We start from the raw sequence: 22,943 nt of genomic DNA on the forward strand, positions 1-22,943 counted from the left end.
AGGTTTCTATCGTGCATTAATCATCCAGACACAGCTTCCTCAGGGAAGTTATTTTTATTAACAAAATTGTTTAAATAAATGTTATAACATTTTGATTTGGGGAAATTATTCCACTGTATCCTATTTTTATTTTCATTTCTGAGAACAATGTGTAGGAACTTAACTTTAAATATCCATGCATTAAAAGCCATACATATTTAATTATTAATGAGTTAGAAAATTGTTTTAGTCAGTTTATAGTAGAACTTCTTACAAATCTTAAATCATGAATCTAGAAAATTGAAAATGTTGTTAAATCCAAAAATGTGTTTTAAAATTTCCCACACCTTATTTTTATTTTTAGTTCCAGGTGCAGTATTTGATTTGCAGCTTGCAGAAGTAGAAGCCACATACATAAGAATTACTTGGAAGAAACCTCGACAGCCAAATGGAATCATTAGCCAATACCGAGTTAAAGTGCTAGTTCCAGAGGCTGGAGTAATTTTGGAAAATACTTTGCTCACAGGAAAAGATGAGGTATTGCACTTTATTTCACATTTTGGTGAGGCCTTTCTGCCCATTCTGACACTGATAACTTGGAAGATTTTCCAGCCCTCAAAGAAAATACTTGACAAGTTTTAGAGGAGAACGTGAAGTAAACTTGGGCTGTGTTGATAATCCAGCTGGGTCATATTTCATTTTGAGACATTTGTTATTAGTTGAATGCTATTACTCTTTTTCAGCATATGAAAAATGTTAAATGTGCAATTAAGCAGGACAAGAGGTGAATATTATTATGGTAATTCAGTTAATGAATTGTTTCGAACCTCCTATTGTGATTTAAATAATTCTTTTAAGGCTGTGCTTGCAATTGGAACAGTTGTCAATAAAAGGTACAGTAATTTTAGTAGTTGTTGTTGACACATGATTATGTCTGTTTAGTTTCAGGAAGGTCACTTTCTCAGAGCTGCCTGTTAAAAAAACTAAGTACTTTTTATTAGAGAAATCAAATAATGAAAAGAAATTTAATGATTTTATAGATGTAAAATTAGAGGACAGTGTTTTTGCTTTCACTCATACCAGAAGTCTGATTCTTTCCCTTTGTTTTCATTAGGAAGCACAGACAACACTGATTCCCCTTCACTGTTTCCATTCTCCTCGTCCAGTCAGCTCCTCACCTGTGAGGACCTCTGGGCCTCCAGACTTGTCAGTTCAGCTATTGGCTGCACCCCTCCCCCTCGGGGCACACAAAGAATGACCATACCCATACTCAGGACCAGCAAGTTCCACTTCCAGGACTAGCTTGTAACTCCTCAGCGGTTATTTATTTAGGACTTGACTTCCACTGTTTAGGTTCAAAGTCACTGCTTTTTCTAATTGAGCACAGTTATTTTTCCCACATTTATTATTCACTGTCTTTCTAATCCCAGCCTTCCTCTATTTCTGGCATCTATTTGAAAGTGGAGCTTACTAGGTGCTCAGTGTACTGGTCATTTGGGACTTACTACTCCAAGTGGTTCACCATCTCCAGACTAGGGTTACATTTTAATCTTACATGGACTCCTTTCTTCTGTGAAAAGATGTTGAGTTATGATTTCTCTGATTCTCAGGTAGAGGGCAAAAACTTAACCCTTTACTCTTCTGAGAAGGTCTTAAATTAGGTACTGGTTTCTGGGGGAGTTAGGTGACAGGTCTCCCACTTCTGCTAATGACATCTATTGAATGACCAGCCACACTTGCTTTTCTCTTGAAGCAAAGAGGTTCTAGAGAGGCTTCTTTAAAGGTTGCTTCCACCTGTGTGAGCCACAATCCCTGTGACACAGTAGACAGGACACAAGCTTTGGAACCACACACGTCTGGGTTTGGTCACTTACTGGGCTGTACAGCAGAGACATTAAGAGCATGGACCCGAGAGACAGAAGACTTAGGTATAAACCATGGTTTTGCCTTTACTGATGATTTAACCTTGGGGAAGTTGGCCTGGCATCTCTGGACTTCACTTTCTTTTTCTCTAACACAGGGATTGTAAGAGTCCCTAAAGCAAAACAAAACGTTGGTAATAAGGATTTCACGGATTAATGTATATAAAGAATTTTGCACTGTAGTTGGTAGATAGTAAGTGTTGTGGTAATAATTGTGATTTGTAATTATTTTTTAGCAAAGATTTTTCTTTTACAAAAAATTTTTTAAAGTATTTAATTACAGTTAACATACAAGAATATATTAGTTTAGGGTGTACAACACAGTAACTAGGCATTTGTATAACTGATGAAGTGATCACTCTGATAAGTCTAATACCCATCGACATACCACACATAGTTATCACAGAGTTATTGACTATAGTCTCTGTGCTGTACTTTACACCCCTGTGACTGTTTTTGTAACCAGCAACTTCTGATGTGATGATTAATCATGGCATTGGACCATTCACCTTGGTTGGCACTCAATATTAGCTTCCTTATCCTCTCTTGATAAATTAGACATTATACTTCTCTTTATTTTTTTTGTGATGGTATCTTTCTTAATTAGATCAGGCCTTTTCCTAGAGCTTGGCTTCACCTTGCAGGTGGTTGATGTGAGGAGACAGATATAGCTGAGGCTCTAAATTCAAATGGACCATGGTCCTAGCCTTGGCCTTGAACTATTCTACATCTATGAACTTGGACAAACACATTTTGGAGACTTGATGCCCTCATTTTCAAAGCAGGGCTTATATACCCACCTCATCCATTGAGGAATACGTGAGATAACAGATAAAACCTCTGGGCTAATGTATTCATTTATTTTCCTTTTCCTTGACGTTGGTACCTTCTTTAGGTTAAGAACTCTTTTCTTTCATTCATTCTTTTTTAAAAATATTTTTTTTATTTTTCAGTTACAGTTGATGTACAATAATATATTAGTTTCAGGTATACAACCCAGTGATTAGACATTTATATAATTTATGAAGTGAGCACCTGAGCAAATGTAGTACCCATTCAACATTATACAGTTATCACAATATTATTGAGTATATTCCCTGGGCTGTACTTTACATTCCATAACTATTCTGTAACTATCAATCTGTACTTCCTAATCCCTTCACCTTTTAACCCATTTCCCTGACCCCCTCCCATCTGGCAACCATCAAATTGTTCTCTGTATTTATATGAGTCTGCTTTTGATCTGTTTGTTTATTTTGTTTTTTTAGATACCACAAATAAGTGAAATCATGGTATTTGTCGTCCTCTGTCCAACTTGTTTTACTCAGCACAATATCCTGTAAGTCCATCCACGTTATTGCAGATGGCAAGATTTTATTCTTTTTTCATGGCTGAGTCATATTCCACTGTATATATACACCACTTCTTCTTTATCCACTCATCTATTGATGGACAGACACTTAAGCTGTTTTTATGTCTTGGTTATTGTAAATAATGCTACAATGAACATAACGATGCCTATGCTTTTTGATTTGGTGGTTGGGGTTTCTTTGGAATATACTGAAAAGTGAGTTACTGGGTCCTTTGTCTCTTATTTTAAGTCTACTTTGTCTAGTACTGGTATTGCTACCCCAGCTTTTTTATTTTTTCATTTTTATTTTTATGAAATATCTTTTTCTACCTTTTTACTTTTGGTCTGAGTCTCTTGTAGACAGAACATGTAAGAGTCTTGTTTTATTATCCATTCAGCCACCCTGTGTTCACTGTTTTAAAAAAATATTTATTTATTTGTACTTATTTATTTTTAGAAAGAGGGGGAGGGAAGGATAAAGAGAGGGAGAGAAATTGCAATGTGTGGTTGTCTCTTGCATGCCCCCATATCCCACAACCCAGGCATGTGCCCTGCCTGGGGATTGAACTAGTAACCCTTTGGTTCACAGCCCTGTGCTCAATCTACTGAGCTGTACCAGCCAGAGCATTCTCTTAAACTTTGCAAAATGTATCCTTCATGCCCTGTCTCAAAAATTCTTTGAATCCTTGAAATGTTGTTAGAAGTCACCAACGGCCTTCTAAGTGTCAAATAAGTGGTACATATTTTTAACCATCCTCATCTTCCTGTCTCCTCCAAATCCATTTCTCTCCTCCACTTCTCCCAGCTTTTGACACAACTATTTTCTCCATTTTAAATACTGTGACTTTGCTAAATTTTGCCTGGATACAATGAACACTGAAGAATATGTAAAAGCTAGTGCTCTCTTTTACAATTTTGCAACTCCTTTATAAAAGTGTTCCAGAGGTCCCTATTTTCAGGCATCTCATTGCACTTTCTTTTGAGGATCTCCCCATTTCAATCACCACTTGCCATGTGTGTGACTCCTTTGCCTTGCTTTCCACAATGATCTCCAATACTCTGCATTCCTAATTACAGCCATTTATATGAAGGTTCTGCCAGGGCTTGTCACATCTAAACTCATCTACTCTATAAAGCAAAACAAAAATGTTGTTTGGGATAATAGCATCTGGTTCATAATCAGAAGGAATGAGGTTGGCATAAGGAACAGACACTAGACAGAGATCCTGGGACAGTGATGGGGACCAGTGAATGTGCCCACAGGACACACAGAAGGAGGTTTCGTGAAGGCTTGAAACGCTAGGGTCAGTTAGCTCTGACTTGGGTTATACTTAGCATTCAGTAGCCATTCAGTGTTAAGGCCAGTTCTTTCTGCCTCTAGGGTGTGACAGTCGTACATCTGTATTTCATTCTTGTGTCTCTGCTCCAGCTCAGAATTGCACAGGCACTTGCCTATTACTGTTATCTCACTACATTAGTAGTTTTCCATTGTTGTAGAAGGATTTGCCACAGGCTTAAAACCACTCGCATTTATCATCTCACAATTTCTGTGGGTCAGGAGTCCAGAGAGCTTGATGGGTTCTCTGCTTAGGGACTCTCCACACTGCAGTCGAGGGACTGGCTGTGCTGTGTTCTCATCTGGAGGCTTGACTAGGGAGGGATCCACTTGCAGGCTCACTCAGTTTTTTGACAGATTTCATTTCTTTTTCGCTATAGAATGAGAGCATGGTTTCTTGCTGGCTCTTGGAAGGAGACTACCCTAATTCTAGCCCACAGAGGTTTCACACAGTTTTTTCACATGGCCATTCACTTCCTCAAGCCACCAAGGAGAATCTATATGATGTAATGCAATCATGGGAGGGAAATACCATCTTTTTTTGTCTTACTTTGTTTGTAAGATGGAAATCACAGGCCCCACCCAGTTCAAGAAGAGAGGATTATACCAGACCATAAACAACAAGAGGTAGGGGTAATGGGACCACCTGAGAGGTTATCCACCACACTCTCAGTTTATTATTTTACATTTTACATACCCATTAGAATAATAGGTATATTAATTTAAATTATAAAAGTAATAAAATAATAGCTCGGGAAGATGTGTATGTATCTACTTATGTAATCTAACTCTTCACTACAGCAGAAAGTCTATAGATACTGTCTAACAAATGAGTCTTAACAGGATGTATAAAAGCATATCATTTAGTGATTTTAGAAATAAACACCATAAGAAATGAAAACAAGTGTTTAATAGTGGAAAAAATGGATAGGAATTTTCACAGTAAATCCTTTATCACTTTTTTTAAGCAATGTACATATATCATGATGATGAAACTTAAAAAAAAGTTTATTGTATTTTTCCCCATTGCTATCTAGTCCTCTTTTACCACCCCAGCAATCCCCACATTGTTGTCCATGTCCATGAGTCCTTTTTCCTTTTTGCTCAATCCCTCCACTCCTACCTTTTCTACCTCTTAGCTGTCAGCCTGCTCTCTGTGAGTCTGTTTCTGTTTTGCTTGTCAGTCCAGGTTGTTCATTAGATGCCATATATGAGGGGAATCATATGGTATTTGTCTTTCTCTGGCAGGCTTATTGCACTTAGCATAATGTTCTCCAGGTCCATCCATGCTGTCACAAACGGTAAAACTTTCTTCTCTTTTATGGTTGAGTGGTATTCCTTCTGTATAGCCACTGTGGAAAACAGTACGAAGATACTACAAGAAAATTAGAAATGAATCTGCCTTTTAACCCAGAGATCCCACTTCTTGGAATATATCTGAAGGAACCCAAAACACTAATTCAGAAGAACATAAGCACCCCTATGTTCATTGCAGGGTTGTTTACACTCACCGAGATATGGAAGCAGCCCAAGTGCCCATCAGTAGATGAGTGGATAAAACAACTATGGGACATGTACTCAGTTTACATGAGAATGAAACTTTAAAAAATATATTAAAATATACTTTTATGCTAGGCTTAATGTGATATCATCACCCTTTTTGAAAGTTTCCCCAGTGACCCCCTAATGATTTATTTGTTTCTTAATGAATAGGGATTATTTAAACAAGCCAAAATATATATTTTGCTTTAAATATTTAAACAGATATTTGGAAAAATACATTAGAAACTTGAACCTCGGAGTTTTAAGAATTTTATTTCATCTTCCAAACTTACATATGAATCTCATCTATAACATCCCTAGTAATGATTGGGAATCCAGTCTCTTCTAAAATACTTGGTCAGCTCTGATAACAGGGTGTGTACTACAGTAGCAGCTCCTATTCAATAAACTTTAAAACATTCCTCGTTATGGTCTCACAAGTATTTATTAAGTAACTATAAAGTTTCAGGTATTCTGTTAGATACAGAAAACATGTAGATGAATAAGGAGCCACCTTGCTCTTAAGTACTTTGAACTGAAATATCTGTCCTCTAATATTTACTAGCATATCCTGTCTCCTGTCTAGACCCACACAGTAGAGTATAGCAGCCTGATGTGGGGATTTGGAACTGGGAACTGTGTTCCAATCCTCCCTCTGCTAATACTGCTGATGTGAAATTGAACAGGTGACTGTGAAATGGAGATACTAATATCTATCTCTGTGCTATAGTGAAGTGATAGCCCACGGGTAAAAGTGTTCAGCACTGTATTTGATACATGGTAACTTTAAATGTTAGTCTTTGCAGTAGTAATAATAATACCTATTGATTTAACTTTTTATCATTTGAAGACTGACAAGAAACACCTTCAGTTTCTCATTAGTCATGGTTTACAGGTTCTTCCTATTATTGATTAGTGTCCCATATATATTTTTTTGTTTGTCAGTGAGCCTCTTACTTGGCTGAACACAATATCCCTTATGTAGTTTTACTAGAACTAAGTTGAACATAATTATTTTCTGCGTTTGGGTAGATTTCCTACTTCTGTCAATGCAAAGAACAAAATTAATTTCTCTGGGGTCTCATTCTACTGAGACTGAAGCCTGAAGTGCCCAAAAGTCATCTCTCCATGGACTGCTCTTTGCTTGACTTTCACACTCAGATCCCACCTTGTACTCACTCTTCTAGAAGAACCTGGGACATTTTCTCCCCAAAGACATCAGCTTGCTACTTAGTGTTGCAAAATGTCTGAGATTCATACAGATACATTTTTTATCCAAAGTATTTCTCAAGTTTATCATGAAAGGAAAGCCAGCTAAATGTTGGCCAATTGCTATGGAATGAGGCTGAGGAGGGAGTCAATAACAGTTTAGGATGCTTGAGATAATTTTAGTCTATTGAGCGTTAGATGCAAACAGAAGCAAGCCTTAGTGATTTTTTTTCACTCAGATAATGTGCAGAATGATACAATATCCATAGGAGGTTTCCAAACATTTGCAAATTGCAAACTTGTATTTTTACTATTGCTTGATAATAGATAACATAAATCACATCATTGTCTATAATAAAATATAGAGGCACTTCTTAACAATAAATCTAAATTTTCATTAATTTAATTAAGATTGCATCCAGTGAGTCTAAATTGCCTGATATAATTTAGGGGTATATAGATAGATATATATTTTGGGTTTGTTTTAAATAAAATCAGATTAACTATAATGAAGATTATTACATGTAGAATCTAGTTGGTTTAATCAGGTAGGTTTGTAATTTAACTCTCAGGATTTATATTCTTTCACATAAATTCCAAAGATTCCTGAGTAGCTTATAAGAGGCCTTTCATGTTGATGAATTATGACCTTCCCTGACTCAGTTCTTCTCACCTGGGGGTGATTTTGCTCTCCAGCAGACATTTGGAATCTCTGAGACATTTTTTATTGTCACAGCTAGGAAGATGCTTCTAGTGGGTAAGGACCAGAGACACTATTAAACTTCCCATGGTGCACACGACAGCTCCTTACAACACAAAAATTACCAAACACAGAATGTCAACAGTGCTTAGGGTGAGAACGCTGCACCAACCCAATGAGTCCCAAACTTTTGGAAACTGCAATGGATCTTTTTTCTTCGGTATTTCCTTTATTTCTACTTCTGCTGTACTCTGCACCTTCCCATTATTTCTTAAGTTCTGATTCTTGCCCATAATTTTTGCTCTTAAATTTTTATTTTTCAGAAAAGATTTTATTTATTTTTAGAGAGGAGAAGGGAAAGGGAAAAAGAGGGAGAGAAACATCAATGTGTGGTTGCCTCTCACATGCCCCATGCTGGGGACCTGGCCCACAACCCAGGCATGTGCCCTGACTGGGAATGGAACTGGTGACCCTTTGGTTTGCAGGCTGGTGCTCAATCCACTGGGCCACACCAGCCAGGGCTCTTTTTCTTCTTAAAAAAAAAAAAAGCCTGATTAATGTCTAATGGTTTTTTATAAAGTCAAAATATGAGAACTATCACTACATGGCACACCCCAATAATTAGTTATGTTCTGGATTACTATAAAACCAGTGATCAAATCATTGCCCAGGTAAAGGAGGGGTTTTCCAATAAATACCAGAAGTTTGGAGAATTGCTGATCATCACAAATATACAGGCCAGCTCTTAACTTGAAATGGCAGTATGTCAACAGAGATGCTTCGCCTAGTTAATTGATTGGATCCTATGGTTTGCTCATAATAATTTATCTGACATGGGCATAATATTGAGAGATTTAATGCAGAATCATAGTTCAGGGGGAAATTCTTAGTGCTACCTCATTGTACCTTCTATAGCGGTTTGTACACAGTAGATTGTCAAAGTGGCTAATTGATAGTGGAAACAGCTGTGTGGTTTGGGCATAAACTCTTGACTAGGATTCCAGAGCATCTCTGAATGGTGTGTTTGTGCTGCGTGCCCTCCCTGATTTTCCTGTGGAGGAGAGCTGGAGGGGCCGTTGGAAGACAGATGACCTTCACTTGTCCCATAGAGGGTACCCTTTCTGGAAGGTTTTTTTTAAACACAACATTTTTAGAATAGATCACATAGGTGTCCCCTGCTTTTCATCACAGTACTTTTTTTCTGGGTAAAAGTGTAACAAGATTTAGATAATTTGATTTCAAAAATATCATTTGGAGAACTGGGATTTTCTTGACTCTTTTCTCCATTATTTTATCTCTCAGAAAAGTTAATAATTAAAAGATCTATCTTTGTAGATACTTAATTAAATAAACTGCTTTAAAATGTCTTGCTTTCCTGAGATTTTTTTCCCTAAGCATCTCTTATTTTTTGAAAATACTTAATGCTTTATATTACTAAGGAATGAAAAACCCTGTTTTTGGTTTTATAAGCAAAGATAACCCCAATCAAGTGTATAAGATAATTAAAAGACAGCTGTGCTAAAACTAATAAAATAAAATCTAAATTATGAATTATAATTGAGAATAAATAGGGTATATTTTAAATAAAATGTTTTTTAGCTGAGTTTTGAAGCAGAACTTGAAAAGGAATAGATGAAAAGAGAGTAGTTCTTGAAACATTTCCTTTTGTCCAAAACTATTTTACTTTGGACAATTTTGAACAGCCAGAAAGAAGAGAAAAGAGAATAATGAGCTTCCAATTACCCATCACCAGGACTGAATAATTATCAACATTCTGCTATTCTTTCCTTGGCTCTCTTGTGTTATGCCACCTCTGTGAATATGTTCTAAAATGAAGTACAGTCTTCACATCATTTCGCTCCTACATGTCTAACTATTTACAAATGTCTAAAAAATGGATATTTTAATTCACTCAACATTTCCATTACCACAACTAGCAAAATTACTAATATTGTCTTGTATTATCTAATACCTAGATCACATTCAAATTTCCCTGATGGTCTTCAAAGCCTCCATTGCTAGGTATTTTCTAGTGAGAATCCACAGTCCGCAAATTGCATTTGGTCATTAAATCTCTTAAAGCAACATTTCCATTGATTAATATTTAGCCTTATTCTTAGGGTTGACAATCTGTGCAAAATCCCTGATAGTATTTGGCTAAAACACCCTTTTCCCATCCCGTTTCAACCAGCTATGCTGTGTGGAGAGGAAAATGCTAGAGAGGCCTCTTGTCATCCTAACAAAAATCTTTAAATATTTGTAATCTGCTCCTGATATTTTTTTTACCTCAACATCTGCCGCTTTGTTGAACTTGACTGTGTCGAGTACATACGGGATCTAGGAACAATGGCAGTTACTGCAAATATCCCGGAGGTCCATTGAGAAGCATTGCCACGCAGTTTTGTTCATTTCTGTAACTTCACTCAATCAGGGGTAAACTCCTGTTACTAACATGTATTAAGCAGTCATGTAGGCCTCTCACACTTGTCATGAAACAGTATGCCTAGAATACTGCCCTTTTGGGGGTAAAGGAAGCAGTTAAAATATTTTAGTCCTGAGGTCTTTGCAGGAGGATGTTGAGGTTTACAGTACCTTAAGTCAGAAACAAATGTCTGCTTCTTCCTACAATCCAGTATTGGTCTCTTAAGATTGTAGTGGTCACAGTGTGTTATAATGATGCAAGATTTTAGTAGCTTCAGAATTAAATTTTGGATTCTGAAGGAGACAGGAGTCATGGAAATAATATCTTTTTAAAAGGCATGGTTCCAAAGTTACTAGTTCCTTAAATTAATACTCTAGTGAAGTCATTATTAAGTGTAATGCTTATAAGCAGTCTTTGCAAGCAACTATTTTTAATTACAGTACATCACTCCAGAGACTGTGAACACAGTAGATTCGATGGCAGAATTATTTGAGGGTTCAGCAGAGATATCTTCTGACCTGTACGCGATTGCTTCAGTTATGTATAACACTTATCCACATAACAAATTTCCAAGGAATAGAGTTGAAGACCAGCATTCAACAGTTGGTAGGTGCAATTTTTATGTTCTATAAAGTACACTTAAACCACCAGTGCTAGCTAGCACAGATATGAACCTTAGCTTAAAGTTCAACCACATTATTAATGGTTCATGGGCTGGAGTCAGATTTTTTTCTTAACTGTTGGATACCCTCATGCAGCAAATGGAAATGCCACACAGGCAGAAGCTGGCCCCTTCTAACCCATCTGACCTTCCTCCTAGAGAAAGTAGCACCCTAGAGTCTTTGGCCAAGCTGCATAGACAATCAGTTATTACAGTTGCCAAAGCAGGTGTGATGGGGAGGGATTAACATATCTTCAAATCATTTACAGGCCTCACACTCTCTGCAGCTTTTGACTAATAGGTTTTCAGATGTCACTAAAGGTAAATAGGTCAGAAAGTTACAACTCCAGTGCATGCAGTGATAAACAGGTGTAGGTGACCCCGACGACGTGGTGATGTCATTAGTGTATACACTTGCTCTTCAGGGTCAATAGATCTTTTTGTTTCTAAAAGAAGAATGTCATACATAGCAAATTAAAACTACTTGGTTAGGAAACACAGATTTAAATTATCTCTGTTTTTTCTGAAATGCTAAATGAGAAGAATATTTTCCTTATTTTTTCTCTGATTTGGTATTTGTCCTGTTCCAAATTTAAAGTGTTATTTTATTGATGTTAGAATCAGACAAGCAAATCACATTACCTTCAATACGTGTTTATTACATTCACCGATTCATTCATTTTTCTGTGCTAAGAGCACTGGGGGCAATGCTACAAATTAAGAGGCCCACAGTTTCTGATACAGATGTTTCCTTAAACATTTCAAGTTTGGCCTATTTGCTAATTTACATTACTGGAAGCACAAGTTTTAAATAAACAAAACAATCTAACATTATTTGAAATCCTTATTCAGACAGATTTATGTATCAGTTATCCAAACAGGCTTGCTTTAAAATATTACTGGATTTAGTAAAGGTATAGTGAATTTAGAGTTCAAATATAAAGCCTCATTTCTATCTTTCACAGTATAATCTAGCAATGATATAATATTTCAATTTGACATCTTTGCCTAGTCTGTCTTTTCAGACAAAATTCCTAGCCAGTCCCTTTGAGTAAGTTATAGTTTCTTGACATACTTATCTCATGGTCCAGAATACTGTATAATAACTAGCAAAACTACATTATGAGCACAAAATGTTTATAGATATTGTTGGGAAGTATTCAGCATATTTATTATTAATTATACACCTACATTTCATATAAAGGAGTACATGGAGAGATTAATGAATAACGTGAAATCAGTTTTAAGATTTTACTGAGTGAGCAAAAATAATTTTGATCATGAAACCAAACACCTCTTTTTTTTAAAAAAAATGATTTTGAATAGGAGCTACATGGAACCAGTATACCATCGACATTGCTGCTGAACAGCTGTCTTACGTTATCAGGAGACTCGTACCTTTCACTGAGCACATGATTAGTGTATCTGCTTTCACCATCATGGGAGAGGGACCACCAACGGTTCTCAATGTGAGGACACTTGAGCAAGGTAAGAATGTGCTGCTTCTGAAATAAGTGCCTGCAATTATTGCTCTTGCACATTTTAATACTTTTTCTTTTTATCCACATTAATTGTTCATTCTTCTTTTCAAGTGCCAAGCTCCATTCAGATTATAAACTATAAAAATATTAGTTCTTCATCTATTTTGTTATATTGGGATCCTCCAGAATATCCCAATGGAAAAATAACTCATTACACAATTTATGCAATGGAACTGGATACAAACAGAGCATTCCAGATGACTACTGTAGATAACAGCTTTCTCATAACAGGTAGAACGAAGTTTTGCTTCTTAAAAAACATTTCTATTCTGATGGAAAATATGCATCTCTTTGTGCTTTAAGCCCTGCAGAACATGTGTGTCTTCATCCCAGATTTTGTTGTGCTGTGCTGCCATGGATGTCTTTAAAAATAGGTGAAGAAAGAACTTGAGTAAATGTGTTCTCCTTTGTATTTATCTGCAAAGAGGTAAAACCATCAGATCACAAGTATCTTAGGAATATACTTAGCCCAGGGAATTTTATGGCTGGTATATTGAAATAAGTCAGCATTGAAGGCTTAAAGGAATGAATGTGAAACTCGGCTGAAGTAACCAGCTGGTGTGGTGTTTGTGCCAAGTCAACTATACTCCTTCCAGTGTGCCAAAAGTTATCTTTCAGCCTAAAATTATTTATTAATATTTTAGGGAAGAACTAAAACATCATCAACATGGGAAGATCCTCAAGCCCAAGGAATCTTAGAAGATTGGCATTATAAGGAAGCTGGCCTGGGTGGTCAGCTTCCCAAATAAATTGGTTTCACCATTTCTATGTCCAGTGGCACTAATCTAAGAGTGTTATTTTAAGGAATTTAAACAGATTGCCTATTGTCTTTATAGGGTTAAAGAAATACACAAAATATAAAATGAGAGTGAGTGCCTCAACCCATGTTGGAGAAAGTTCTTTGTTTGAAGAAAATGACATCTTTGTGAGAACTCCAGAAGACGGTAAGATGATCCAGTGCGGTTTTAATAGAAAAAGCAAGTGGTATTGTGTGCTGTCACCTACCTCATGCTGCCTTCAGTGTCTGAAGCAATGACCATGAAAAAAGTACATGTATTTAAAATTTATTTTCTTCCCCCAGAACCAGAATCACCCCCTCAAGATGTGAAAGCTACTGATGTTACTGCAAATGAAATAAGTTTGAAGTGGTTACCACCTGAGAAACCCAATGGGATTATTGTTGCTTATGAAGTTCTCTATAAAAATATAGACACCTTATTTATGAAAAACACCTCAACAACAAATATAATTTTAAGGGACTTAAGACCTTACAGCCTCTATAACATTTCTGTGAGGTCGTACACCAGACTGGGCCATGGCAATCAGCTATCTTCTTTACTGTCCATACGGACAGCTGAGACTGGTGAGTTTTTTGTTTGGTCACTTAATAATACATAGTGATGAAGTAAACATGTCTGACAATTGCTATATTGTTTCTATTTTACTTAACCTAAAACCCCTCATTATTCCACTTTGTGTAATCCAGGAATTTATTTGCTTTTTCTGGTAGAAGTGTGGGGAAAGGCTTGCCGTGCAAACTTTTTAAAAGTATGATTTGCATATAAGGGAACTCCAAAATAAAAATCAGCAAATTTTACAAATGAAAGGCCTTAAGAAACTAAAGACATTTTCCAATGTACTTGCAAATTTGCAAATTGATAATTACTTGCTTTCAAATTAGGTAAAAGCAGAGACATACTCATAAGAATAGATTCCTATACTCTAATGAGGTATGTATATGGATACAAGTGTGGGGTGGGAACAAGAAAGGGCATCCTGGGGAAGCCAGGAGGAGGAGGGAGAATTTGACCCGGATCTTAAGGAGTCAGGTGGAATGAGCAGGGGGACCTTACAGAGACTGAATGGTGCGTGGGCAAGCGAGGAGTTACTTGTGTTTGGTTTCCCTGGTGCAAGAGCAAACAGCACAAAAGAAGATGTTTCGCCTGATGATCTTAATGCATTGCTTATATTTATAATCATTTATTGGAGCATCACTCTTAAGTCAGCTTTATAGGGTGTGCTGAGAATTAACTAAATTTAAAGTTACTATTTCAGTCCTACATGTAAAAAATAAATATTTATTGACTAGCAACTGGCAGAACCATACGGAATTGCTGTTCCTGGAGGTAACAATGCCCAAATATCAGCATCTTTATATGGCTCGGCCAGACCCTATATGATTCTGTTGCTGATTTCGAGGATCAAGGAATCTAGCAAAGCAGCTTACCTTTGAGCAAAGGAGTCCTTTTGAAACTGATCACAAATTAATTAATTGAAATGACACAATGCCCATAGAAAACAGCATTGGTTATAATTGCAGGAACAAGGGAATGATGAAAAGAGCATTTTTCATAATCAAAAGTTCCCCTAAAGTAAAACCTAATTGATATTCAACTACATATTATCTTGTCTCATTGCTTTTATAGATAATGTACTTCAGTATTTTTGTAAGAAAAATATCTGCTCTTTACAAAGCCTAGTTTTATCTTATTTTACACCCAGTCAAGGAAAGAAACAAGCAGATTTTAAGCCCCTGCAGGGTGCCATGGTCTCTGCCATTGGCTGTCACAACAATCACCATTTTATTCAAGAATACAGCAGTAAGGCATTATTACCTTCATTGCCTAATGAAAAATAGAGATCTGAGAGGTTCACCCTGTCAATAAGTGTTTAGAATATGCCAAGCTCTACTGGGAATGTAGCGCTGTTGAATAAAATGAATTTTTACCCATGTACAGTAAATATTAATTGGTGGGTGTTTAATTGTTTAAGGTTATACAGTGGGTAAAGGATGATACTGGAATTGGAATCCCAATCCATCTGCCTCCAAAGCCCATTTCCTTTCACAGTACATGCTGTTTTAGAAACCATCAATAAAGTCAGTGGATTATTAATATAGAGAGTCCGGCAGAAGTAAGGCTTGCCTGAGTGTGGTTGGTAGGGTACGTGAATGTCTCGTACGAGATGGACAGCAATTTGAACATTTCACCTAAAATGTCATATGGTGTGCTTGCGTGTGATATTCTTATGTTACAGAATTGCATGCTTACGATTTTGTAATAAAAAGGGGGCATTATTTGTGCCGGACTCTGTATATCCAAGATCTTTCCGTTCATTGTTACAGTGATGTTTTGCTGTTTTGGGCTCTGAACAGCATCAGAGAGGAAAGTAAGAACTTTAAAAAATCCTGTTGTGATATTAAACAGTAGCATATCCATGCCTGCTTATCAAATGTCTCACTACATAAGTGGTCACAGCATCAAGAACACCTTTTTTTTAATGATTATCTATAAAAAATCATTTTGTTTGCTAATTATTATATGTGTATAGTTGTTTTACTTAGTATTAAGAAGTAAATTTGATTATTATTTTATTTGTTGTATGAGCTTAACTCTAAGATAGGGATAACAATAAAATAAAACCATAAGTGAACATAAGAATTCAACTTGAAATGTAATTTAAAATGTGAATTTTATTTTTGGAATATGCCTTAGAAAACACACAGACCTCTATATTTTGTAGATGAGAATACCTAGGGGTATTTGAATAAAGTGACTCAAAAATCATAATAGATGAGAAATAATGTTTGGACTTGAAAGTGAGCCTCCTGTCAGCCATTCAAGGTACCTGGGCTAGTGACAAAAGTAGAGAAGGGGGAAACAACTTATGACAGGGTTCACTATCTCACCCGCTTGAGTGAGAACAATTTGATTATCCTTATACTAGATGTGTCAGAAGCAAAAGAGGCCATATAATGAATCGTGGGTGAAGCGTGGGTCACCGGCCAGCAGCGATCACGGAACGCTGCGGATGGCTTGTTGAAACACGAGAAAAAACATGCACAGAGACACACCAGTTTCTGTGGAGAAGTAGGGATGGAACGGCCACCCCCTCTAGTGGGGAGCATGCCGATTTACCGTCCAAATTGGCTTTTATTGGGTTCATTTTGCATAAGAATTCAGGTAAAGCACGTTACTCATTGAGAGGAAGTAAGGATCAAATGATAGGTAACAAGGAACTCTGAGGGTCTACTTGATGTAGTCAGCGTCAAAGAGCTATAAGACTCTAAGGAACAAACTAACTTCCTCCTTGGACCCTTCTCATTCAACTGAGAGCATTCTAAACAAAGAAGGTTTCACAGGAATTTACATGTTCTTTCTTAGGCCTGATTACCCGGGAAATCCACCCTTTCCATCACAGGAGGGCACCACCCTGTCATTGTTTCAGGCTTAGGTGGAGCAAGGGAAGTAAGGCAGCCAAGAGATTAAGAGATTTTCTTTCAGAGCAGGAGGACTCGGGCTTTGTCAAAGCCGAAGGGCGAGAGTCTATCACCCCCTTTTGCTGTAGCCCCCAAAGTCCTTTTGGGGGCCTCCCACGTGATCATGCTGTCTTAGGTCATTCCCCCCTTGGGAAATCTTACCCGTCATTGGCTAACCAACCAAGCATTGGGGTCTAGGCAGGGTGAGGTATGAAGGAGCAGAAGTGGCGCTCCGGTCAGGGAGATAAGCATGTCTCCTTTCTGGCTTACAGTTCCAAGGGCGTTCCCTTAGCCTTAGCCTAGATGGAGGTTACAGCTTCTGATACCAGGCAGGGCAGTTCCCAACAATATAATAGGTTGTAGGGCTCAATGTTCGTTCTCCTAATTTCTAGTTCTCTGTCTTAAATTAGGGTACTCTCAAGATCTATGCATTCTCCATCTAGATAAAAATGATGGACAATGGAATCTATGTTACTATTCCTAGATCATGTTCACCACCACTGAGCTCCTTCTGCATAAAAGGAAGCTAGAATTTTAAATGGAGCCTCAAGGTGTTGTTACAGAACAGAACAAGGGGGGCCTGGGACAATATACTATTATTGAAAGAAGGCCCCGGGTCCGTTATGTCCACTGCCCTAGGAAAGATGTCTCTCAATGCCAGAGATTCATGAAAAGGAAAGGAAATGTTTGTTTAATGCTATACAGACTTCAAGTAGTGACCTAATGTCTTCATCAAAAATCCTAAAGTCCCTTAAAACACCCACAAACAGACACAGTCCTTCCTTCCTTCCCCCTTTGCCCAGTCCAGAGTACCGTATCTCAGGAAAGGAAAACGAAGTCCATGGCTCAGACAGTCCTCTGGTTCTTAGTTAGTCCTCCTTCTCGACTGGGAGACCTCCCTGGGTTCCCAGCACCCTTGGCTGAGTCACCGGATCTCTGCTAAAACCAGGTGGTGGTTCCCCTTCTAAAGCTGCGGGGGTCCCCACTCTGTCCAGGCCTCGTAGTTCTCCCTCTCAGGGCTGCAGGAAGGGGAGAGTCCCCACTCTGCCAAAGCCGCGTGGTTCTCTCTCCTAAAGCAGCACGGTTCTCTCTGGGATGCAGGAGTCTCCACTCCATCAAAGCCGCATGGTTCTCTTCCCTAAAGCAGCATGGTTCTCTCTCCTAATGGCCACCAAGTCTGGGTTTTAAATCCCCGCAGCCAATCTTCCTCTGCAGCCTCATTTCCGACTCCTCCCACACTCGGCTTCACATGCCAGAACTCGTATCCTTCCAGCTTTACTGGGCTGCCATCATGAGTCTGGGCAGGTGTGGCCCCATGTCCTGGAGCCAATCTTCTCCGAGCTCCCACGCAGGCGCTGTAGCTCGGGGGATCTGCCCCCAGTCACGTGTTGGTGGGGAAGTTACTTCCATTCCCCTGGCTCAGAGATGATCACAGCTATTTAACATATCTAAGTGACCAGCCAAAGGCTATAGATATGTTAAATGACCACACCAGAGGGTAGCTGCAAGGCTGTTGCTATGCAAAACAGCTCTCAATGGCCTTGCTCCATTTGTCCCTTCCCCCAACCCACACCCTGGGTGGGGGGGATGGAGACATCTTAAAATCTCCTGGACACCTTAAGTTCTGGACCCCATTTCAAATGCCCATTTGGGGTCCCCCCCTTGGCTGCACCCTGTAACAGTGTGATATGAAACAGGATGTGCTCAAGAACAACTATCTCTTCCCAGGGCTTATCAGTTTATTCTTTACTCTTATATAAAGAACTGGAGCCTGCTTTTTGTTATTGTTTTATAAGAAATGAAGGAATGTGCTGACTCATGTGTTAGTGCTACTAATTATAAATAGGAGAACATTATTTGTTCAAATGTTTTATCTTGATTAGAGAATCAGGGTTCATTAATGCTTGGAAGTGAAATACCATATTGTTGTGTTCAAGAAGGAAAGATCAACACAAGACTGATTTCATGTGTGCATGTATGTGTCTATGTGTGTTTTAAGTATGGAACGCACAGTTTGACAAGCAAACTTGAGATTAGTTTATATTTTCTCATATAGTGTGCAATGACCACATTAATAACTTTTAAGTTCCTATGCAAATTACCCTTTGATGATCCATATATTTTCTTTCCTTTTTAAGACATAACTTTTTTTTTTTTTTACAGTAAGCCTTTAACCAAATGCCTTGAATATGTCTGATTTTGGGCAACAACCATCAGTGGATAGTAACTTAGATGTTGACTAAAATTTTGTGTAGCACTTTATCAATTTATGTTAATTAATAGCATTTCTTAATTTATCTACATAAGATTAAACCTATATATGCCAAACAACAATGTTTTGGCATATTCAAGGTAACTTCCCACATCCTATTTTAGTACAGTATCATCATGAACTAAATTATTTTTAATTTTTACATAGATTCAGCTTATTTCAACAGTATGTATATTAATATACTAATAACAGTATACTAATTATCTTTATTCTTGAGTTATATATTTTACACACTACTTCTACAACTGGAAATGATATGCTATTTTAGAAAACTGAAGAGTTCATCATCACTCTCTAAAATTAGTAAGTCATTGGGCAGTCTTGCTTTACTTTCCTTGAAGATCCAGCACTGGTTATTCTCTCAGGATTAATGAATAAAAATGCAAAGGATATCAGCCTGCATCAGGGATGCACATTTATATCCTGAATACTAGTGGTAGGCAGGCAACTCCAGAAGGCAACTTAGAAAATGCCAATGAGAATTTTTCAAAAGTGAAAGTTATATTGAATTATAAAATTCAAGCATAGCATCACTAATTCCTCTGTTTCTATTGAAAAGCTATTCAATTAAATTTTACTTATTTTCCTTAGCTGTGAGTTTCTCCTTTATTTTTGATACATTCTATATCATGTTGAACTATTTATTCATTAATTGAACAGATTTTATGGACTCCATATCATGTCCTGCAACTCTAGTAGGCCCTGTGTATACAACAGTAGATAAGACAAAATTTCTAGCTCTTAGAACTTAACATTCTTAAAAGGGCCACAGAAAGTAAACAAATGATACATATGACTTTTGGGAGTTGTAATTTTGTTAAGAAAAAATATGAGGGAAAGAAGTGAGAGAGCTATAGAGTGGTGAACAGCTGTTTGAGGTAAAGGACTGATAAAAGGCTCTCTGACGATGTTATATATACCCAGGAATATTAATAATCTATAGGATTAAATTAGATGAGGATAAGGAAGAAAAGTGTTTCAGAAGGAAAAATAGCAATTGCCAAGTCCCTGAAGTGGAGATACATTATATAGTTGAGGAAGAACAGAATATTTCTATCATTCAAGCAATATGAGTTACAGGGAAGGGATTAGCAGATGAGGAGAGACAGACAGACCATGAAGAGATTTGGGTGCCAATGTAAGCAGTTTGGTTAATTTTAATGGGAAGGTATTAGAGAATTATGAGACAAGAAGCTGGTATGATTTGCAGTTTTAGAATGCTGCTGCTAAATATGTTGGATTTGGGAATAAAGAGATAAATCAATATTACTAGTTTTTTTTATCTGAATATCTGGGTAAAAAATGATAGCACCATTTACTGAAGTGGGGAAGTTAGTTAAAAGGTCACTTTGGAGGAATTCAGTAGTTTTGTTTTGAACATGTTTGAAATTTCCAAATGCCTGTTATGAAGGAGGTTATATATGTGTTTGAAAGTCAGAGAAAGAATGTAGAGTTGAATACATAAATTGAAGGCATCACTGTGTCTCTGATATTCAGAGTCAAGGGATGAGAAAAAGTCACATCAGGGTGAGTGACCTGGAGATGAAAAGAAGCATACACTTATGTCCTGGGACAATCTAACCTGTAGACTTTGGGAAGTCAAGGAGGAGCCAGCCAAGGACTAAGCAGAAGTGGACACTGAGGTAGGAAGAAAATCAGGACAAGATCATGGAAGGCAAGTGAATAAAGATTTTCAGGTGGAAAGAATTCATTGCCTATGTCAAATGTTGTTAACAGTGAAGCAAGATGAGGGCACATGGAATTGATTAATGGTTTGGCAAGATGGAGATTATTGATGACTTCACAACAGTAGGTTCCATGGAAAAAATACGAGGGAAAATGCTTACCTGAAGGGGAACTGAGAGAGAATGACGAGTAAGACAATGGATAAAACAAGTAAAGGCAAATTTTGAAGAATTTTGTTATAAAGTGGAAGATAGGATCAATAGTTGAAAGGACAGTAGTCTTTTTTTTTACTGTAATAGATATAATGTGTGCTTTCATGTGCATTTCCCATATAATTATAGAAATTATTCAACAAAAAGAAAATTAATAATCCAACAAAGAAGAAATTACTTCAAGTCTAAAACATTTGACTAGGTAGCTGGAGAGGAATCTAGTGCAGAAGTGGAGGGCTAGGCCTTGGAAAGGCCGTAGAAGAGAAGGCAATTAAAGGAAAATTGGTACTAGAAAGAGAATATAGTTCTCTTCTGTATGTTTTTATTTTCTCAGTGAATTGAGAGACAAGTTTATCAGCTTTGAACAAGGAGGGGGAGAGTATTGGATGTTTGTGGAGAGAGAGGATCGTGAAAATATACACAACAGAATGGGAAACTAAATGACAGACAGTGAAGAAGATTTTATTTGATATTGGAGGTTATAAATTTAAATGAGACTAGTCACATGACATAGTGTTTTATTCAGACATTTCCAGCTGTTACATTGTTGGTGTGGAACTAGCACTGAGTTTAGTTTAATCCAAATTGGAATTTTGCCAGGAAAGTAAGGGTAAAAAAGGAGTTGATGGAGATTGCTAGGGAGAGATTTTAGTGACAGACTATGGACTCTGACCCGAGTAAGCAAGAAGATGAGGGACAGTGATGATCTGATGAGGATAAAATAATTGTTCGATGACAAAATAAGAATTAGTAAGCTGGAAAGATAGAAAGGGGTGCCAAAGAGAGGAGTACTGGCAGTTACTGGTAATGACAAGGTTTTGGGTGTTGCTACGAAAGCTAGTGGTTAAGGTGAGGTAGAGGAAAAGAGTGTTGGGATTGCAGAGATTCAAGGAATGCAGACTCCAGGAAACTGGACAGATACTTGCATCGATTTTGACTTCTCTAAGAGTGGTAGAGAGGAAGTCCGTCAAATGAGTGATAAAAATTTTAAGATTTTTAGAAAAGTGTCAGAGTATCACTAGATGGCTTTTTTCATAATTTTGATTTTTTTACATTTTTACTGTATTTTTTCTATTATCATTTATCTACCCATACCATCTTCCGCCTTCATCCATCCCCCTCCCCCAGCAATCACCATGCTGTGGTCTGTGTCCATGAGTTCTTAATTTTTTTTTGTCTCTTTTGCTTCATACATCCACCTCCTCAACCCTGCCCCCACAGAGCTGTCAGCCTGCTCTCTACCTATGAGTCTGTTTCTGTTTCACTTGTTAGTTCAGTTTGTTCATAAGATTCCACATATGAGTGAAATCATATGGTACTTGTCTTTCTCTGACTGACTTATTTTTCTTGCTTTTACATCATATTCTTTATTTTATTACATATGTTATTGTTGTTCAAGTACAGTTGTCTCCATTTTCCCCCCACCATAGACCCCTGTACCACCCATCCCCACCTCCCACCCTCCATCCTACCTCCTATGGCTTTGTCCATGTGTCTTTCATACATGTTCTTTGATGGCCCTTCCCCTATTTTCCCTCATTATCCCTCTCCCCCTTCCCTCTGGCTACTGTCAGTTTGTTCTTTATTTCAATGTCTCTGGTTATATTTTGCTTGCATGTTTGTTTTGTTGATTAGTTTCCACTTATAGGTGAGATCATATGGCATTTGTCTTTCACTGCCTGGCTTATTTCACTTAGCATAATGCTCTCCAGGCCCTTCATGCTGTTGCAAAGGGTAAAGTGTCCATTAGTAGATGAGTGGATAAAACAGGTATGGCACATTTATGCAATGGAATACTTCATAGCCATAAACATTAATTTTTTTAAATTAAAAAAATAGAAATTTATACTAG

General features: G+C 37.4%; 1 protein-coding gene across 1 annotated transcript in view; it reads left to right on the forward strand.

The window, feature by feature from the left end:
• The window catches only part of LOC123822844 (phosphatidylinositol phosphatase PTPRQ), a 203,299-nt gene that overhangs the window by 28,181 nt on the left and 152,175 nt on the right, over positions 1–22,943 (forward strand). Inside the window, exons 10-15 of the mRNA XM_045845017.1 lie at positions 344–516; positions 10,902–11,067; positions 12,449–12,610; positions 12,715–12,894; positions 13,500–13,607; positions 13,745–14,026. Coding sequence (XP_045700973.1) covers positions 344–516; positions 10,902–11,067; positions 12,449–12,610; positions 12,715–12,894; positions 13,500–13,607; positions 13,745–14,026 — 1,071 coding nt within the window. The remainder of the gene's footprint in view (positions 1–343; positions 517–10,901; positions 11,068–12,448; positions 12,611–12,714; positions 12,895–13,499; positions 13,608–13,744; positions 14,027–22,943) is intronic.

Source organism: Phyllostomus hastatus, unplaced genomic scaffold (assembly GCF_019186645.2).
Source record: "Phyllostomus hastatus isolate PE091 unplaced genomic scaffold, TTU_PhHast_1.1 phas_contig_432, whole genome shotgun sequence".
Taxonomy (NCBI): Eukaryota; Metazoa; Chordata; class Mammalia; order Chiroptera; family Phyllostomidae; genus Phyllostomus; species Phyllostomus hastatus.